We start from the raw sequence: 17,516 nt of genomic DNA, 5'->3' as shown, positions 1-17,516 counted from the left end.
TATAATAACTCCAGGCTCCAAACACGTCTCCAACTATCTTGAGACACTCTCTTTATTTGCCTGCTTCTGCCCATGGTTGCCATCCAAAGAGCAGGAGAACTTGACTCCAGTGCTTATAGAAAAGCCTGGTCAAGAAGAGTCAGGAAGTCCACGAGAGGAGTTAAGGGCTTTTTCCGAGGCAGCATTTCTTGAGTGGAGTCATTACCACTTAACTTCTGTGTCACGGCTACACTTTGCAGAATGGAAGATATAAAACCGTGAATGGGAAGGTATACTCTTTAGTAAGCCCACACCATCTTCAGAGACAAAGGGGGCCTTGGTTTACTGACAAGAGCCATGACTCCTAAAAAATCCACTGCCTCCTTGAGACCTTTCTTTTCAAGGACACTCACAAGGTGATCTAGTGATCCCCTGGCAGAGCAAAAATAACATGGCTAAAAAGGACACGAACATAACATATAGCCACGAGCACTTACCCTGAAGTGAGATTTCTGCCAGCAGACTAGTAAGTTTGTAAAGCCTAGAATCTCGGAGCTTCCTAATGTATTCTTATTCTCAGTCTGCCTTAAGTAACAAACTGTAGTCTGTGTGGGTAATGCCAGGACTCGGACATGCCCCTTACACTTCCCTTTGCTTGGCTTCTCTCTTCTGCTTTGTGTGCATCATTGACCTTGCCCTCAAATGCTTGGCATTCCTATTCGAGGCCAGATTTTCACTTAGGGTTCCATAGTGAATTCTGTGGCTTCAGTGTCCAAAATACGACTAAAGTTAAATACCTTCGAAGCCAACGATTTGTGGTCCAAATTCCTCCAAATTATATCCCGTCACAAGCAGGCTCTCCTGATGCACAGACCCTCAGTTAATTAAATACGAGACCAAACTAAAATCATTTTTGGCATGTTGTCCAAAATGCAATTGATTGGTGTCCAATTATCTCATTACGACAGGTATATTTATTTAGAAACTGAAGTGTATCTTTCAGTTAATGCACACAGGCAATATCAAATTGCTGTGATCAAAACTGTGCTCTTGATGAGAACATTACCCAAGCTTTATATGGTCATGGAGAGAAAAGTGTAACAACCGCTCTGCTAGTTTACAGGCCCACCACTTCCTCTCATGCTCTATGGTGTAAAACTGGCAAGGCTTAATCACGCTCTTCTTCAAGTACCAGACAAGCTTCAGAATTATTTCCTAAGGATGATCCCAGCTTCCTGCACCCTGGCCCCATACAGTAGTCAAATGACTATCATTCCAAGCAGGCAGCTACTCATATTTTATTAAATAGAATTCAATTGCCACCAATTTGCCCTCCCCAACACAAAGAACAAAGTTCCATGTCAACTGACACATTGTCTCTTAATATAAGCCTCTGCCTGAAACCATTAACACCAAACTGTCAACTGACCAATTCCTGTCAAAAAATCTCAGATCAAAAAAAAAAAAAAAAAAAAAAAAAAAGATGACGTTGATGGACAGCTACTTAAAATTACATGTGATGTTTTAACACATGCTTCAGTGATGCCGAAAGCCCATTGTTTGCTCAAACTCAACATGAGACTCTCAGAGCTGGAGCAGGCCATGTTTGCCTTCCCGACACTCTACTTCATGGTGATGAGTCCTTCACTTTGATCAAGAGACACTAGAAGAAAAGCCCCAGAGAGCGGATGGCACATTTACTTCAGGAATATGGCTTGAAGGCATTGCTCTCTTGCTCTCTCAATGTCTCCCCGGTGACCCAATTGTACGATGCACCTTGGAATCCATGTGAACATAATCTATAGCCATCCAGAGAGACATAAGCTGTGTCAAAAATCATGGTGTCACTTATTCTGGGCTGCAATAACAGGCAAGTTCCTCCAGTCCAGGTAGTAATATGAGGATGCCTGGTGGAGCTCCTTAACTCCAGACTTTATGGATCTATTAAATAAACCAGGGGGAGCGATATACTTTATACTGTGCAATAAACACGAACCTCACTTAGGTATGATGACTTGTAACTCTGGACAACAGGAGTTGTGGTGGCCCTTATCAGACCCAAAATCAAAGGCCAGTGGGGCCTTTGTCTCCTTTCCCTCTTGCTTTGTTCCATTACTGCTAACTCATGTCTTCCATGTTGTCCTTACGCAGCTCATATCTGACTTGAAACGTTTTGATGAAGAGCATCACCTGTGAAGGGTCTACTGTGCCCTTGGCTCAGCTTTCCATCACCAGCAGCCTTCAGCCTCGCTCCATCCCTACATGCTAAAACCGTCCGAAGCAGGAGGATGATAGGCTGCCTCTTTTCTTAATGGTGCCAAGCCACACCTGCCACTAAGGCTGGTTCTACTTACCCAACTCAGTTCTATCTATCTTACCTTGTTTGCATTGAAAAAGCAACATGCTGGTCAGCATCCCTGGGTCCCTCAGCAGTGAACAGTAATGCCCCAGCAGAACAACTCTCCTCAGGGCTTTGGCTTACCCCCACCCCCACCAACCACCACCACACTACCTTGTCTCAGACTATTCTGCGATCTCAGGCAAGGGACATGACTTCACTGTGTCCTGACTTCTCCATCTACAAACAACTCTAACAGGACTGCGAAATTCTGTTTCTAGGAAGAGGCGGAGAGGACAGGGAGAAGAGGAGACACAAGACAGGTACGCATTCTTTCGATAAAAATGAAAAAACGCACATTTTTCCTCCTTTGCCCCTCAGCACGCTTAGAGATACATTTGATATTCACTTTGAATAGGAAAGCAGATGCAATCTCCTTGCCCGTAATGTCGAATGTTCGTTTCCCCTGCCTCTTTTGTGCCTACCTTCACTTATTTTTGGATCCTCATTTTCACACTGTATTTATAGGTCATTATTCTGTGTGGATTTTTTAATATGAGTTTTGAGCTCTGCCTGAGGTTTGAAGAACGTCTCAAATCTTTTGTGGAATGAGATGTGGTATGTATAAATGTGTCTATACGCTGTCCGGAACATTTTTATGATACAATATAATCTTATGAAGTTATCTTGTCTTCCTTAATACTCCCAATGACCCTATGAGACAGACATTAATGAACTCCATTGCTAAGATAAGGCAGCTTGGCCTCAGGAACAACCTTCCCCCATGGTTAGAATTTGATGTGCATCCCCTCTCTTGAATCCCAATCCAGAGCTCTTTTTTTCCATCACTGACTTACCTCTCCACAGAGTCATTAGCCATGCAGGTTTGCTGCTGGCCTGACAAATGACACCAATGACATGTGCCTGTCTGTACCATTCGCCTGCTCCGTGGTAGACATTCTATATGCGTTATCTTATTTAGTGCTCCTCATAAGCCAATGATGCGGTGACTCTATTACCCTTCGTAAGTCATCAGCTATGCAGAGGCAAGTCCCCCACAGTCACCCCAGTAAAAGGAGACTGGAGATTTGAACCCAGATTAATGCAACTCCCGAAGTTCTTGCTCTTAGCCAGCACCCTGCAAGGGCACTGGTTCTGTCACCGAGTGACACTTCCTGAGGGTAGTGTTCAAAAAACTTCGGGTTTGTGTGATGTCACTGTGTGGCCGCGATTGAAGCACACAGTAGCAGCAGGCTGTCCCAACTTCCCTGACCTTTTCCCAGAAGGAAGGCTACACCGAGCGGGCAGCAGGATCGCCTTCGCCACTAACCTGCTGTGGTTCATTAAAGCCTTAGGCCTTTCTGATCCCCTTCGGATCTGTGCAAAGGGTCACAGTCCCGGGCTTTGGTCCCAATTCATGTTTCCCTTTATGTTCAACCTGAGTTCTGTGACTTTCTTAGCATTCTCTTTGCCGCCTGTTTTAAGATTTTGACATGAGAGAGAGAATAACAAGGCTCACACAGGAGTGCCGGCCATTTAGAAGCATCTTTGGGGGAAGTCTAATTATTACCTTGAAGTCCATCCTTTTTATCTTTGGGATTTCTTTGGCTTTTAGACCCTTTTACCTTAAGATATGCTTTTACGTTACCACAAACAAGGCAGACTATTTCTGAAAGTGTTTAAACATGGACTTGGATTTCTTTCTCATCTTAGTATGTACACCGATTCTTTTCATGTTAACAGGATCATAGGATTGCTACTTTCTGGGTTGGCTGTCTATTTTGTTGGTCAAGACTCAGAACTTCCTTTCTACTCTCTCCCGAGCTCTTGCGAGCCCTGCAACCTGTCCTGGTGGCCAACCTCAGGGAGCAGCAAAATACAACTTCTCACCGTCTTTAGTTTGGGTTCCTTTTATTCATAAAAACAAAGAAAAGCCATTCTCTCACACTCTCAAGTGATTCTGAAGAGTAAATGAGGCAATGTGCTTAATGTGCTTGGAAAACCATATACTGTCTTGAAAACACAGGACCATGCCTCTGGCTGGTGCCAACTTCAGATGAAGGGCATGTGTTTAAGGAGCGTGCCATGGAAATTATGAAGGCATGTGAGTGTGCAGCCTAATTACCAGGAAGAAAGTCAGAGAGTTCTGTAACTCCGCCACATTGTCTGCCCATGAGGGCTCACGCACTGATTCCTAAAGCGGGATTTGATGACTAGCATTTTTATCTGCTGCCATGGTATGTCCGCAGACATGGGAAGGAACCACATGCCACTTTAAATGCAGCTGCCTTCTGCTGGTATTTCCCAGTCTTAAAGCGGAGGTCAGGAAGTTATAGCCACAGATGAAATCTAGCTTTGCCATCTATCTGCATCCCGAGCCAAGAATTTTTTATTTTTTACCTCTTAAAAGAGGTGAAAAGGAATCAAAATAATATATTTAATATGTAAAACTTACATAGACTTCTAATGCCATCACCTACAGAATGTTTACCACTAAAAACCATACATATTGTCATTTCTCTTAATACCAACATACTGTTCTTAAGGTTTGCCTGTTGGGCCACAAAAGCCACAGGTCAGCTTAGTCCTGTCTTAGTCCTGCATGTAAGACATTCTAAATCCTCAATGTGAGGCAGCCATGTCACCTAAAGGACTTAATCTGTGCCAAGACCTTAACAGAGAGGTTTACCTAAACAAAGGAATCTGCCTGGGGACCCAATAGAGCAGAGGGGCTCTTTAAGGGTTCCATCAAGACAGGAATGACCAAAAGTAATAGAGATGGGAAATACAATGTGTTGAGGTGGAAGAATACAATTTTTCTTGGCACTGTGATTCAGACATTGCCAGACCTGTGCTGTCTGTCCCCGAAGCTCTCTTTGTGGTCACTCTGGCTATGATCTTAACACGTCTTTATCCTTGTTGCATGTAAGAATGAGCAATCAGTATTTTACCAGTGCAATCTCAGGAGAGACAGGAGAAATATGGTGGCGGGGGTGGGGTGGGGGGTGGGGAGGTGTGGTGGTAGGGGTTGCATTCTATGATCCTTAACCACCAGTTAGACTTTCCTCCACCCCCTCCCTGTCCTCCCTTGCCTACTCCCAGTTCTGCCAGCTCTAAGAACCAGCAGGCTCTGGAAGCCTCTCGCTCCCACACCTTCCCTCCCTCTAGGCTTTCTTCTCTCCCCTTTGCATGACTCCGCTTTGCCTGGGCCAAATCCACAACCCCACCCCACCCCCACTACTTAACTCTGCCTTGCAATTTGCCTCCTAGGAGAGAGAGGTTATAAATAATATATGAGGTTTCCCGGACCCTGAAAACATTGGGGAGTGGACTGGTGCTTTGAAAGCCTTTGTTTAGTGGTTTGGGGGTATTGGCAAGTACTTCTGTCCGTTGATGGATTTCTTACCTATAAGATAGAAAGCAAGGCTGAGAAAAATAGAGAGATTCCTATGAGAAATCAAAGTCAAAGAATAATTTCCTTGGCAACTGTCAGGGCCCAGTATAAGGAGTTGACCGGGGAGTAAATGAGTTACCAGCTCAGAAAACCAAACCAAAGTGAACCCCAGAGGTGTAGTGGCGGATGTTCACACACCAAGCTTGCCCAGCCATTGCCAGGGCTTCACCTAGTCTGCACCTTACACCTACTGCTTGTTAACACTCTCTGGATATTCACTACATAAGGTCAGTGATGGCCCAAGAGAAGTAAAGAACCAACCTCCCTGCCGCTGCCGGCTAGGATGGATTCCCAGAGCAAGTTTTTGATGAAGACACAATCTCATGGATCCCAGGAGAACCAGTGAGAAGCAGCAGCCATCAGCCACAGGGAGAAAACACCAAGGACAAAACAACACTAGTGGCTTTCTAACACGCACCCTTTCTGGGGAGTGTTTAATTTTAAGAACTGGGAAGTCCTTTAAGCAGAACTGACTTCTTAGTGGGTAAAATAACACTGATTAGCACAGCACCACAGAGAGGCCTCCGGGGTCAGATCTCACATCCCCGTTGGACTTTGTCTGCGGGCAGCTAAGCACTCAGGAGAAAATCCCCGCTTTATGTGGCTTCTTTAGCCGCATCATTTGTGAGGCGATTGTTACAAGACAAATACAACAGACTGCCACACTTGTATTCTTCTTATCTGAGACTCTTAAAAGTTTCCAGCTGATCTTTTTTCCTATGGCTGATTTTTCCGCACCCCCAAAGTCACCACCATCAAATTAAAAAAATAAAATAATAACAAGAGGAGGAGAAGGGGGAGAGAGTCCCTTGTGTTACTCAGCAAGAGTTAGGTGATTTGTAAGTTTCTAAAAATCCTTCCAGCCCTGCTTATTTTGACAAAACTACTTAACACTTCAAGCAATGAACTACAGGGCATAAAAGTATAATCTGCAGAGAAAACCTTAATCCTCTGTAGTAACCCATTTGAATCTCCTCAAACACATTTCCGTGTGGAGGCCTGGTGAATTAAGTCAATTGTTTGATCTAAGAAGAAAGGCAATTAGGACTCTCTCTTGATCTTTCTGGCTGAATTCTAGTCAGGGGCAGCCACTCTTCTCCTCAGCGCATGAGCGCCCTATTATTGTAATAACAGAGGTGAGCACTAGACCTGCCTCCATTACATCTGACTGCGCGCTCATTATGAGTTCTTTTATCGGAGATTTTCAAATCACGATGGGCTAATAGGCGGCATGCAAATGATTAGCTACCGGGTTTTTAAAAAAGTAAAAACAAAAATAAGTCCGTTAAAAACTTTCTCCTAATATAAAGTAAAAGAACGCGGTGATGGAACTGCTGGCTCCACGTCCATTGGGTTACTGGCAGAAATGGGGGAGGGGTCATTCCCCTCAAAGGGATGTCTCCGGGCCCCAGATTAGTGAGTCAGCCGTAAGAATCTAGCTGGGGTGGTTTGATTTAGAATTAAACTCAGAACAGCTCCCAAAGTACTAAACAGCAGCAGTTTGGCGACAATTTAGTTGGAAATGAAAACAAGATGTGTTATAAAAGACTACATAAATAAAGGTCACTGGTCTGTAGTGAAGTACACTGGAGAGGGAGGAGGTGGGAGACAATGAGCGTTGGTGAGGAAAGCCAGTCCCAAGACACCAGTTAGTGCTGTCACCAAACACTAAGTCTCCCTTTACTGGTTTCTGAGGCTGTTATTGTGTTAGCATACTCCCTAGCTTCTGCTGTGGAGAGACAAGCCCAGGGAGAAAAAGGCACCCTGCTTCTAGCTGGATTTCTCTGGGCTCCTGGGGTCCAGTCTGAGTGTCCCATTCATGTTGAATTTGAGTGCAGGAGATCCTGAGAGGGCGGCCATGTTGTGGTAGATTCCAGCAGGTCACTCTCAAGATCATCAGTCAGGAAGATGGTCTAAGGGAAGTTACATTACTGCTGAGGTAGCCGAGGCTTATGCAAAGAGGAGCCCAGCTTCCAAGGAGCCAGTGCTTCCAAGGTGGATCAATGATGACCCTGCCCCTCCAGAGCTGTGGACTCGTGAGGGAAGGTAGGTAAACCAAGAGATCCTGAAAAGAAGGATCGTGGTCCATCCTGTTAATCCCAGCACTTGCCTGAGGCAGATGGATCTCTTTAAGTTCCAGGCCATTCAGTGAAACCTTGAAGATGGGGTGAGAGGAGGGGGAGGTTGGGGAGAAGAGGGAGGGAGACAGAAAGGGAGTAAGTACAGTGAGACTAGAATGAGCTAGGCGGAGTCTAATGACCAGCACTTGATTCGAGGCCCAGAAAGACTGGCTGTAGTTAGTATCTGAGCTGAGGCCAAAAGGTAAGAAACGATTAAGAAAGAGATAGCTTGCTTGGGCAGAAAAGGCTCTGCAGGGAAGAGAAGTATGAATGTTGTGGGCTGGGCAGTATGTAGGAAGGGCTGTGGAAGAAACTAATACCCCTGCTCATGTCCGCTGTAAGAAAGTTGGGCTTTACTCTAGAGGTCACAGGGAGGCCAAGAGATAACAACTTACCACAAACGTAGCATCTTAAAACACCTGTAGCTTTCCTGACATAAAATTAACCATCCCAACCACCTATAACAAAAAAAAAAAAAAAAAAAAAAGAAAGAAAGAAAGAAAAAAGAAAGAAAACAGCAATTGGGGAGAGGCTATTCCTAAATACACATTTGTCAAAATTTCTAATCTCAATCTAAAATTGAGGCTTCAGACCTAAAGGATACAGGGAAAAAAGAAAGGAAGCTGATGCCACAGGAAACCAAAGTGTTATGACTGGAAAATGATACTCCATGTAGATTGTGAGGTTTGACTATGCTCACCCAGGGAGTGGCACTATTTTGAGATGAGGCCTTGTTGGAGTAGGTATGGCCTGGCTGGAGGAAATGTGTCACTGTCAGGGTGAGCTTTGAGAGCTCCTCTTAGCTGCCTGAGGATGCCAGTCTTCTAGTTGCCTTCAGAACAAGGTATAGAACTCTCAGCTCCTGTGCCATGGCTGCCTGGGTGCTGCCATGCTCCTGCCTTGATGGTGACAGACTGAACCTCTGAACCTGTAAGCCAGCCCCAATTAAATGTTGTTCTTAGAGTTGCCTTGGTCATAGTATCTATTCACAGCAATAACACCCAAACTAAGACACTGACCTGGTTTCTTCAACTAGTTAGAAAAAAAGGAGACTCCCTAGGCCAAGTCACTTAGGAGTCTACAGAAGGCAAATGTACACACATTATGAACCCCATCTGAATCATTCCTTGATCCAGCCAACTGCATGTGTTCATATAGACCGGTTATTTCAAACTTTTAAAAACTTGTTGGAAATTTCATGGTGTTCCAACACTATTTTTGTTAAGTAAAATGTTTGACTTGAAAGTCTTTTTGTCCAGGAGTTATAGTAGAGTCCACATAGTGGGATATGAACCCCAACTTTCCAGAAGGAACAGGTCACTCTTTCCTGGTCCTGTGTGGCACCCTACACACAGTGGCATTTTCTCTTCTAAACAGTGAGCTCCCTGGAGACAAGGACTTTATTTCGAATCAATGCACCCAGCATATAGTGTATGTTACTAATTCTAGTAAACCTCTAAATACCTGAAAATCCCTAACTTGTACATACAACTGTTTCATAGCTGTCAATCGTAACATCTCTCAATCTGTACACAGGAATTTCTGATCATACGCATAGGTGACAGTGCAGGAAGCCTGTGAGCTGGTTCAGGGCAGTGTCCTGCAATCGGCGAGTGAACTGTTCTTTTCTCATATGCTTGGGCTGATAAACACTTAATTGGGCTAAGTGCAGCCACAGCAGTCAAGGCAACATCAGGCATGGGAGTGGACAGGTCCCAGGTTTCAGCAATGCTAGACAGTGTTTCTCCCTAGTCCAGACATTCAGCAGCCCCTGCTCACTAGCCCTAACCCAACTGCCAATTCCTGCAAGATGTCCATCCAGGCTGCGCTGCACTCCTTCCACCACCACCGCCCCAGTCACTTGAAGCCCCTTCATCTGCATACGTGCCATCATCTGACTGTTCTCTCAACCACACCCAACATTCCGAGTCAGTGACCAGCACTTACAAGCAGTTGAGTTACTGCATGAACTTAACCCTCGGCAGAACCGGACAATGACACGGGGTTGGGATAAAGGGGCAGGGCTGAAGTCTGTGGTCACAGTGGTCATTCTGCTCCGATGTGTCCATGACAAGAGCTCTACTGGTATTTTATAGACTTCATATTACTTTGGAAGCAGGAAAGGGTCAGGGGACTATAAGCCCCAATAAAGATCCTTGACTGGCATGCTGGATTGGCATTCCTGAGAATGTTCATTTAAAGAACAATTCAAAGCTCAGCAGGTAAAGTACCTGCTGCAGGATGACTTGGGTTCCATCCATAGAGCCACATGGTGGAGAACTAACCCCCAAGAGTTGTCTTGACCCAAATATGTCATAGGACACTAAACACACACACACACACACACACACACACACACACACACACACACACTCACCTTTTATAATTCTAAGTATAGTCCTATGCATTTTGGTTTTCCTTATAACAATGTCAAGGCACCCAGATATCTGACACCCCACTTCCAGTCCTGCTATCCACTGCATACAGAACTTAAATACAATACTCAGCTATAACCATACCAATGACATAGGAGACATGCTGGAAACAAGTGCTTCAAAATGAGCTCTCCTCCCTCCCCAGCGCGGGCCTGTCATCCTGTCCCCAGCTTCCTTGAAAAGTACAAAGCAAGAACATGTGATATGTATGCATAGGTATACACATGTGTACATGTACATGTATACAATCTACATGTCTTTCAGAATCTTAGCTAAAGATGGTACATTCATACAGCCATCAACAATAACATGTTCAACACAGCACGCCAGGTAATTCAAAAACAGCAAGGGAAACGGAATATACTGCATTCCATTGACTACATGCTTGAGTGGCGTGTATCCATACATACACAGGCTGACAGGATATACAAAGTTTATCAATGATGGAGTCATGAGAAATTTACTTTCTTGCTTGTGCTTTCTAATATTTTCGAAGTAACAATTCTATCTACTGCTAAAATACCTTGTAAAACATCAGTAATGTTATCATTACATACATAAGGAACACTTCAGGGACCTAACTGGTTCTTTTCTGGTCCTCCTCATCCTAATTCAGTGATGTCCCTCAGGAAGACTTCCGCTGTCACCGCACTTACAACTGTACCCACTAACCTTCCTACTGGCTATTCACTGGGTATGGGGTGCTCCTGTGTTAGCACACAAGCTCGCTGAGGTGTGGGTGTAGTCTGATTGCTCACTGCTGTGTCCCTGGATTGGGGTGCTCCTGTGTTAGCACACGAGCTCGCTGAGGTGTGGGTGTAGTCTCTGTTGTTCACTGCTGCAACCCTGCATGAAGTACTAGAACAGAACCAGATACACAGTGGGAATTCGCTGTATGACATCTGCTGAAATAATGAATAAAAGCACATTTGTCTTGCAAATTTTGCTTTTATTAATAAGAAGCCATTGGTGTTCAGTGTAAAGTGACTTTAAAAATGCCCTACTTCTTTACTAGGGGGACCACTAGAGAAACTGCCAAAAGCCATGTGAACTTTTCTTCCTGACTCCTAGCCCTTCATACCCATCCTTCACACACATAAAATTAAATACTCCAGGAGACTCTGAAACACCCCAAGCCTCTCTAGACCCCAGAGAGGGCAGCTGTTTTAAAGGATGTTCTGACTCAGGACAACAACTCCTCGCCTAATCTGATGATTCTGAGAATATGTGTGACTCAGACTGAGTCCTCCTCCGGCTCCGGGAACTGGTTAGAGGCAGTTAGAGGTTTCTCTCACACAGGACTCACTACACTGCATGGAATGGGTTAGCTTCAGGAGCAGCACCTGAGTACTACAGAAACATCCAGATGAATGCCGAAAACGTGATCAATGATACATATTTCAAAAAAGTAAAGCTGTTACCACAGGCAGTAGTAACAAATACCGAGAATACCTGGTAAAGTGGTGCACCCCTTGTCAGCTGACAGTCTGAAGTCACAACCTGAAACAGAAAACAGCAACTATTCCATAGAATATGCCCGCCTGAATATTATTCTTTAAAGAACAAAATAAAGGAAATAATGCACGTCTACTAAGTAGGAATTGAATACTCCGTAACAAAGACCATCCAGCTAGGAACGGAACATTCGATCATTAAGACAACAACCGCAGTTTGACTTTGAGTTTTATTTCGATGGGCACGCTTCATTCATTGGAGGAAAAGCAGGCTAGGTCTCGAGGGGCCACAGTCTCATTCTCAGGAAGTCAGTGCTCCACCACTTCGTGTCCCCCTTTACTTCTTTATGTCTTCAGCCTCATCCGGCTCTCTCTCCTGATGCTCTCTTTCCCACCTCATTTCCTTTAACTCTTGTCTGTATTTCCGTTCAATGAACCGCTTCTGATGAGCCATCTGGGGAAAGTTATCTGACACAAGGAGATAAGTTTAATACTTAATAAAGACTGTCCACGGGTGCAGACGACGACAAACAAACATGTAATCAGCACGCACACAGAACTGTGTTTTATAAACCTGAGACTGACAATGGTTTAATTCCTTTTTACTCTTTTCTTATGCCACACACACTACAAGTCTGGATTGGCGTCTCAGATTCTTATTTCAGTATCTGATGTATGTAAAACAGAGTAAAAACACCAAAACACACAGTAACTTAAAATAAAGACATAAGGTTCTGGAAGGTTTCCACTCAGGCAGGTGCCTTAAGCAGCCTCTCTACACCGAGTGACTTCCAAGGAGACAGAAAGAAAGAACGTGAGGGTTTATGGCTTGGAAAAGCTCAAGCTAAAAGCTTCCAGCAAGTAACACTAGCACAGCCATGATTGTACAGGAAGGAGTTTTCCAGAAGAGCAAAAGCGTATCGGAGCACAAGGGAAGCCACATTCTAAGTCCCAGTGTCCCGTGATCAATTCTATCTTTAGTGCACTATAAAACACCACGGCTCTCTCTGCACACGTAACGATCGCTATGGATAAAGGATGACTGTCTGGCTATTATAAATAAGGCTGCGATGAACATAGTGGAGCACGTGTCTCTTTTGTATGTTGAGGCATCTTTTGGGTATATGCCCAAGAGAGGTATAGCTGGATCCTCAGGCAGTTCAATGTCCAATTTTCTGAGGAACCTCCAGACTGATTTCCAGAATGGTTTTACCAGTCTGCAATCCCACCAACAATGGAGGAGTGTTCCTCTTTCTCCACATCCTCGCCAGCATCTGCTGTCACCTGAGTTTTTGATCTTAGCCAATCGCACTGGTGTGAGGTGAAATCTCAGGGTTGTTTTGATTTGCATTTCCCTTATGACTAAAGATGTTGAACATTTCTTTAGGTGTTTCTCAGCCATTCGGCATTCCTCAGCTGTGAATTCTTTGTTTAGCTCTGAACCCCATTTTTTAATAGGGTTATTTGTTTCCCTGCGGTCTAACTTCTTGAGTTCTTTGTATATTTTGGATATAAGGCCTCTATCTGTTGTAGGATTGGTAAAGATCTTTTCCCAATCTGTTGGTTGCCGTTTTGTCCTAACCACAGTGTCCTTTGCCTTACAGAAGCTTTGCAGTTTTATGAGATCCCATTTGTCGATTCTTGATCTTAGAGCATAAGCCATTGGTGTTTTGTTCAGGAAATTTTTTCCAGTGCCCATGTGTTCCAGATGCTTCCCTAGTTTTTCTTCTATTAGTTTGAGTGTGTCTGCTTTGATGTGGAGGTCCTTGATCGGAAAGAACCCAGATGCCCTTCAACAGAGGAATGGATACAGAAAATGTGGTACATCTACACAATGGAATATTACTCAGCTATCAAAAACAACGAGTTTATGAAATTCGTAGGCAAATGGTTGGAACTGGAAAATATCATCCTGAGTGAGCTAACCCAATCACAGAAAGACATACATGGTATGCACTCATTGATAAGTGGCTATTAGCCCAAATGCTTGAATTACCCTAGATCCGTAGAACAAACGAAACTCAAGACGGATGATCAAAATGTGAATGCTTCACTCCTTCTTTAAATGAGGAAAAAGAATACCCTTGGCAGGGAAGGGAGAGGCAAAGATTAAAACAGAGACTGAAGGAACACCCATTCAGAGCCTGTCCCACATTTGGCCCATACATATACAGCCACCCAATTAGACAAGATGGATGAAGCAAAGAAGTGCAGACCGACAGGAGCCGGATGTAGATCGCTCCTGAGAGACACAGCCAGAATACAGCAAACACAGAGGCGAATGCCAGCAGCAAACCACTGAACTGAGAATAGGACCCCCGTTGAAGGAATCAGAGAAAGAACTGGAAGAGCTTGAAGGGGCTTGAGACCCCTTATGAACAACAATGCCAAGCAACCAGAGCTTCCAGGGACTAAGCCACTACCTAAAGACTACACATGGACTGACCCTGGACTCTGACCTCATAGGTAGCAATGAATATCCTAGTAAGAGCACCAGTGGAAGGGGAAGCCCTGGGTCCTGCTAAGACTGAACCCCCAGTGAACTAGTCTATGGGGGGAGGGCGGCAATGGTGGGAGGGTTGGGAGGGGAACACCCATAAGGAAGGGGAGGGGGGAGGGGGATGTTTGCCCGGAAACCGGGAAAGGGAATAACACTCGAAATGTATATAAGAAATACTCAAGTTAATAAAAAAAAAAAAAGAAAAAAAAAAAAAAGGATGACTGTCACTCAGTGGTGTGGCTAAGCTATGTTTAGCTTGAGATCTGACCCTGTGTAACAGCACAGACACAAGAAACACCCAGACTAAGATTTAGAAAGTCTCCATTTCTCTTTTCACATGCAGCACAGTATTACTATACACAGTATTCAAGCTAGGAACTCAAGCTCAGAATGAGAAACAGCCATTGCGTCCTTGGCCAGCAAACATGCAAAGGTCATGAAAGACACGATGTGGCAACACCAGAAGGGACACAGCTCTGCCTGACCAACTAAGGATTATTCTTACTTCACACGTGACGGATCAGAGGGGAGGGGTGTGGCTTTCGACGGAAAGCAAGTCTGTTTATGTGTTTGCTGATGGATGGAGTGCGAAGAAGTGGGTCTGTCTATATGCACCAGGTTCCTCAATTCTTTTTTATTCCTTTTCTATACTATACTCCATCGTCACTACAGGTTGGAGACACAGACAAGGTGGAAAAAGCACTTGGAAGAAAACAGTAATGCTGAGTCCTTACTGTATACATTTTTACTTCAAATACTTTAAGTACTTAAAAAAAAAAAACTCGTCAAATAAATCCCCAGAACTCCATTGTAAAGGTAGGTTTATGCTAAATAGGTCCCATTTTTTCAGTAGATGTTTCTGTGTAACTGAGCTTGTACTAACAAGTCCTACTGTTCATATCTACCCATGAACAAGCTGTCACACATATCCACAATCTGTTCAGAAGTGTTACTACATCATGCAGTGTCTTACGTCAGTGTAGGTTTTCATGTATGTACACATACACTGTAAAACAGTGAAAATCTTTCCACTCTCCTCCCCTATACTGCTATGGTTTGATGGATATAATATTTTCCTTTGTTTCAGTACTAGCATTTCCTGTAGCTCCGTATCCGCCTCCAAAGGCATTGTTTCAACAGATACAAACATATCACACTTGGATATTCAGGATCTGGTAAACTATTGCCGCTGAGCCAAATACAGCTCTCAGTCGGTTTCTGTAAATAAAACAGACACACGGACATTTGACGCCACCTGTGTCTGTGTGCCACAGTGTCAGAATTCAGTGTAAATGAGACAGATTATGACCCACGAAGCCTAAATACGGTGCAGCTGGTCCTTTCTGGGATGTGTTTGTGTACAGCGTTCACTAAGAATTCACTTACTGTTAATGTGTTGTTTCATTTTATTTAAATATTATGCTATTATAAATCAAGTTGTTATGATTACTGCAGTTTGTGAGCTGTAGCTCAGAATCCAAGTATTTCCTTAAGTTGGATTCCTAGAAATGGAATCAGGACCAAAAGGTAAAAGCTTCTTTAAGGATGGGACAGAATGCCAACTTACTTTCCTGCATTTAAGTCATCCACTTCTATCATCCTTTAGGGGATGTCTGTCTCAGAAATAGTCATTTTTCCAGTACTGTTTTATATCTGACTATACGCATCAGAAGTGGGGGTAGCCTCTATTGCTATAACTGGAAAAAAGAATCCCATTCTCATTCAATAAACGATGGTGCATTTATACAAACAATCAATGAAAACATTCTCAAAAAAAAAAGTCACTGTAAAACTCTCAGTGTCAATTCTATGGATGCTAGACCCTGGCTGGCAGCACTGGCTTCTGCCCCACTAACTACCCTCCCTGCCTCTGAACAGTAAGCTATTGTCCGCTGATTTCCACTTGGCTAGAGGCCCTCTAACCTTCTCCTAGAACCTCTTTAAACTTGAGAATCCTGGGACATTTCCCGCTGAGCCTGTGTATTCACTGTCCCCACTCCTTCAGCTAGTCCTCAAAGCACTGGCATATCGTGCCCACAGGTTGGTTCTTCTTCGAATGAAGCACAACAGACCTGGAGAAGACTGCCCTGTACCCATGCCTTCAATGTACCAGACATCAACTATGCAGCTGAATCCCTTCAGCGTGGGCGTTTCACTCTTGAGACAATCTATCTTCAGAAGTAAATGCACCACAATCTAGACGTTTATTGTAGACACTGAACACACATACATATGCATACATGCGAAGTAACCACAATAAAAAGAATTCTCTATGCTCTATGACTTGCAGGGCTGCTGGGCAAAAGTGAGGTATATTATATACATACATTAGCATGAAAATGTATGCAGAAGTATGTAGTTGCCATCCAATTTAAATAAGACAATGGTTAAAAACTAAACAGATAAACAAACAAAAAAACTTCCCTTGTATGCATTTATGCCTACATAAGATTTTTTTTCCAAATAGAGTTTCTCTGTATAGACCAGGCTGGCCTTGAATTCAAAGATCTGTTGTTTCTACCTCCTGAGTGCTGGGATTAAAGGTGTGTGCCACCTAGCTTTCACAGATTTTTAATTTTATTTTGTTTGTTTTGTTTTGAGATGAGCTCTCATGTGGCCCGGGCTCACCTTGACCTCACAATGTAGCTTGAGGTGACCTTAACCCCTGATCCCATGAATCTACCTCCCAAGTGCATGTGTCACCATGGCTGGCTTACTCGCCATCAAAAGTGTGGGAAACGCCGTCAGAAGCAGAAGGCCACTTAGAGGTGCCTCTGCTGAGTAGAGCTCCGCGTATAAAGGAAAATGTAAACCACGCTGAGGACTCCAACGAAAAGTGCAATCTGCTGTATACACAGCACATACTCTACTGTACTCTACTGTATGGAGGAAAATTATTAACAACAATCGGCCACATTTTATCAAAACTTAACCTCTCCTCTACTTCATTTTCCTTCCATAAAATATGCATTACATTATACAGGTGTGGCTATAGGAAAAGAGATGGCTTACATTTCTCAAGTGCGTCCATTGCTGCTCCCATTTCGGCCTGCTGAATACTGTTGAATAAAGTAAAGGTGGGGTAGACTTTAAAGGCTTTCTTCTTCAAAAACTACAAATTATTAATGCTGATTTTCACATCTAGTGCATAAAACTTCATGCGATTACTTCCATCACAACTGAATTGCAAGGCTAGGAACACACGGGGGAACATGCAGAAATGCATTTACACAAAG

General features: G+C 43.8%; 1 protein-coding gene across 8 annotated transcripts in view; it reads right to left on the bottom strand.

Annotated features, from left to right (window-relative positions):
- Positions 1-11,993: 11,993 nt before the first annotated feature.
- The window catches only part of Drosha (drosha ribonuclease III), a 113,479-nt gene continuing 107,956 nt past the window's right edge, over positions 11,994-17,516 (bottom strand). For 7 of the 8 annotated variants that reach the window (XM_087621787.1, XM_087621791.1, XM_087621783.1 and 4 more), the window contains 2 exons: positions 17,293-17,339; positions 11,997-12,248 (listed from right to left, as the gene is read on the bottom strand). In XM_087621787.1, coding sequence (XP_087477913.1) covers positions 12,118-12,248; positions 17,293-17,339 — 178 coding nt within the window. In that variant the 3' untranslated portion in view covers positions 11,997-12,117. 8 annotated transcript variants of the gene reach the window in all.

The sequence above is a fragment of the Rattus norvegicus genome, chromosome 2 (assembly GCF_021556685.1).
Source record: "Rattus norvegicus strain SHRSP/BbbUtx chromosome 2, alternate assembly SHRSP_T2T, whole genome shotgun sequence".
Lineage (NCBI taxonomy): Eukaryota > Metazoa > Chordata > Mammalia > Rodentia > Muridae > Rattus > Rattus norvegicus.
This window is presented reverse-complemented; position numbering and strand designations above follow the sequence as displayed.